The sequence below is a fragment of the Elephantulus edwardii genome, unplaced genomic scaffold (genome assembly GCF_000299155.1).
Source record: "Elephantulus edwardii isolate Elephantulus edwardi_28Jun2011 unplaced genomic scaffold, EleEdw1.0 scaffold00573, whole genome shotgun sequence".
In the NCBI taxonomy this organism is placed as follows: domain Eukaryota; kingdom Metazoa; phylum Chordata; class Mammalia; order Macroscelidea; family Macroscelididae; genus Elephantulus; species Elephantulus edwardii.
The window spans coordinates 171,197-173,069 of NW_006400323.1; the positions used below are offsets into that span (position 1 = coordinate 171,197).

At 38.3% G+C, this 1,873-nt stretch overlaps 1 protein-coding gene across 1 annotated transcript in view; it reads right to left on the reverse strand.

Annotated features, from left to right (window-relative positions):
• LOC102843545 (zinc finger protein 135-like) overlaps positions 1 to 1,873 on the reverse strand; it is a gene marked incomplete at its 3' end in the record, with an annotated part of 12,014 nt that overhangs the window by 8,897 nt on the left and 1,244 nt on the right. The window contains exon 2 of the mRNA XM_006903342.1: positions 115 to 1,100. Coding sequence (XP_006903404.1) covers positions 115 to 1,100 — 986 coding nt within the window. The remainder of the gene's footprint in view (positions 1 to 114; positions 1,101 to 1,873) is intronic.

A 1,873-nucleotide genomic window follows, 5' to 3' on the forward strand; every position in this document is an offset into this window, starting at 1 on the left:
GGTGGATTCTTCGATGCTTACTGAGCTGAGATGAGTGCCTAAACATTTTCCCACATTCTTGACATTCAAATGGTCTCTCTCCTGTGTGAATCCTACTATGTTTAGTGAGGTCACCTGAGAAGGAAAATGTTTTCCCACATTCCTGACATTCAAATGGTCTCTCTCCTGTGTGAATTCTACTATGTTTAGTGAGGTCACCTGAGAGGGAAAATGTTTTCCCACATTCCTGACATTCATAAGGTTTCTCTCCTGTATGAATTCTTCTATGTCGACTGAGGTTATTTGAGCAGGAAAATGATTTCCCACATTCCTGACATTCATAAGGTTTCTCTCCTGTATGAATTCTTCTATGTGGAATGAGGCTATTTGAGCGGGAAAATGTTTTCCCACATTCCTTACATACATAAGGTTTCTCTCCTGTGTGAACTCTACTATGAGAAACGAGTTTACTTGATCGAGAAAATGTTTTCCCACATTCCTTACATTCATAAGGTTTCTCTCCTGTGTGAATTCTTTTATGAGAAATGAGTGTACTAGATTGAGAAAATGTTTTTCCACATTCCTGACATTCATAAGGTTTCTCTCCTGTATGAATTCTTCTATGTTGAATGAGGCTAGTTGAGCAGGAAAATGTTTTCCCACATTCCTTACATGCATAAGGTTTCTCTCCTGTATGAATGCTTCTATGCCTAATGAGGTTATTTGAGCGGGAAAATCTTTTCCCGCATTCCTTACATTCATATGGTTTCTCTCCTGTGTGAATTGTAATATGTTTAGTGAGGTTGCTTGAGAGTGAAAATGTTTTTCCACATTCCTTACATTTATAAGGTTTCTGTCCTGTATGAATTCTAATATGAGATATGAGTTTACATGATTGAGAAAATCTTTTCCCACATTCCTCACATTCATAAGGTTTCTCTCCTGTATGAATTCTTCTATGTTGAATGAGGGTATTTGAGTGGGAAAATGTTTTCCCACATTCCTTACATTCAAAAGGTTTCTTTCCTGTATGAATTCGCATATGTTCAGTGAGGGAAGTGGATCGTGAAAAAGATCTCCCACATTCCTTACAGTCATGAGTTCTCTTTCCTCGGTGAATTCTCAGATGTGGAGTGAAGTCAGGTGATGTGGCACAAGTTTTCCCACATTCCTTACACGTGGAAGGTGTCTCTACTCCATGAAGTTTTCTATGAGAAGTCTGGTGACTTGATTTGGAAACTGGTTTCTCACATTCCTTACACCTAGCAGGTTTCTCACTTGTATAAGTTTTCCTATGTTCAGAGAGGTCATGTGATCGAGGAAAGGCTTTCCCACATTGCTCAGGTTCAAAACTTATCTCTCCCGTGTGACTTCTTCCCTGCGCTGTGATGTGACTTGATGGTGAAAATGCTTTCACACTTTCTTTACTTTCATTAGGTTTCTCTACGACATGTGTCCCTGAAAATCTCCTTAGAGGAAAAAGAGAAAAAAACATTTATCACACTTGTGACAGTGATACAGCCTACGTACACTCTGAATTTTTCCATCTGCTCTGATCTCTCCATGTCATAGTACAGGAATAATAAGCTTCCCATTTTCTGTACAATCATAAAACCGATCAAAAATGATAAAAGTTTGTTGAAAAACTAATGGAAATGTATTTATAGAAGGGTTTTTTTTAAAAAAAGAAGTTTTTTCATGTTTCTGTACATTCCCAATAGTCTACCACCTGCATCCACAGAGATAAGAAGGCACAGAAATTTTACCTACGTGTGTCACATTCAATGCATGGTCTCAGCAAGGTGAGTCCACAACAGGTGTACATTTAGAGAACTTCCTTCCAAAGAAGGAAGATTGTAAATTCTGATGTAGCTTTCATGGGTGATTCTGTGCA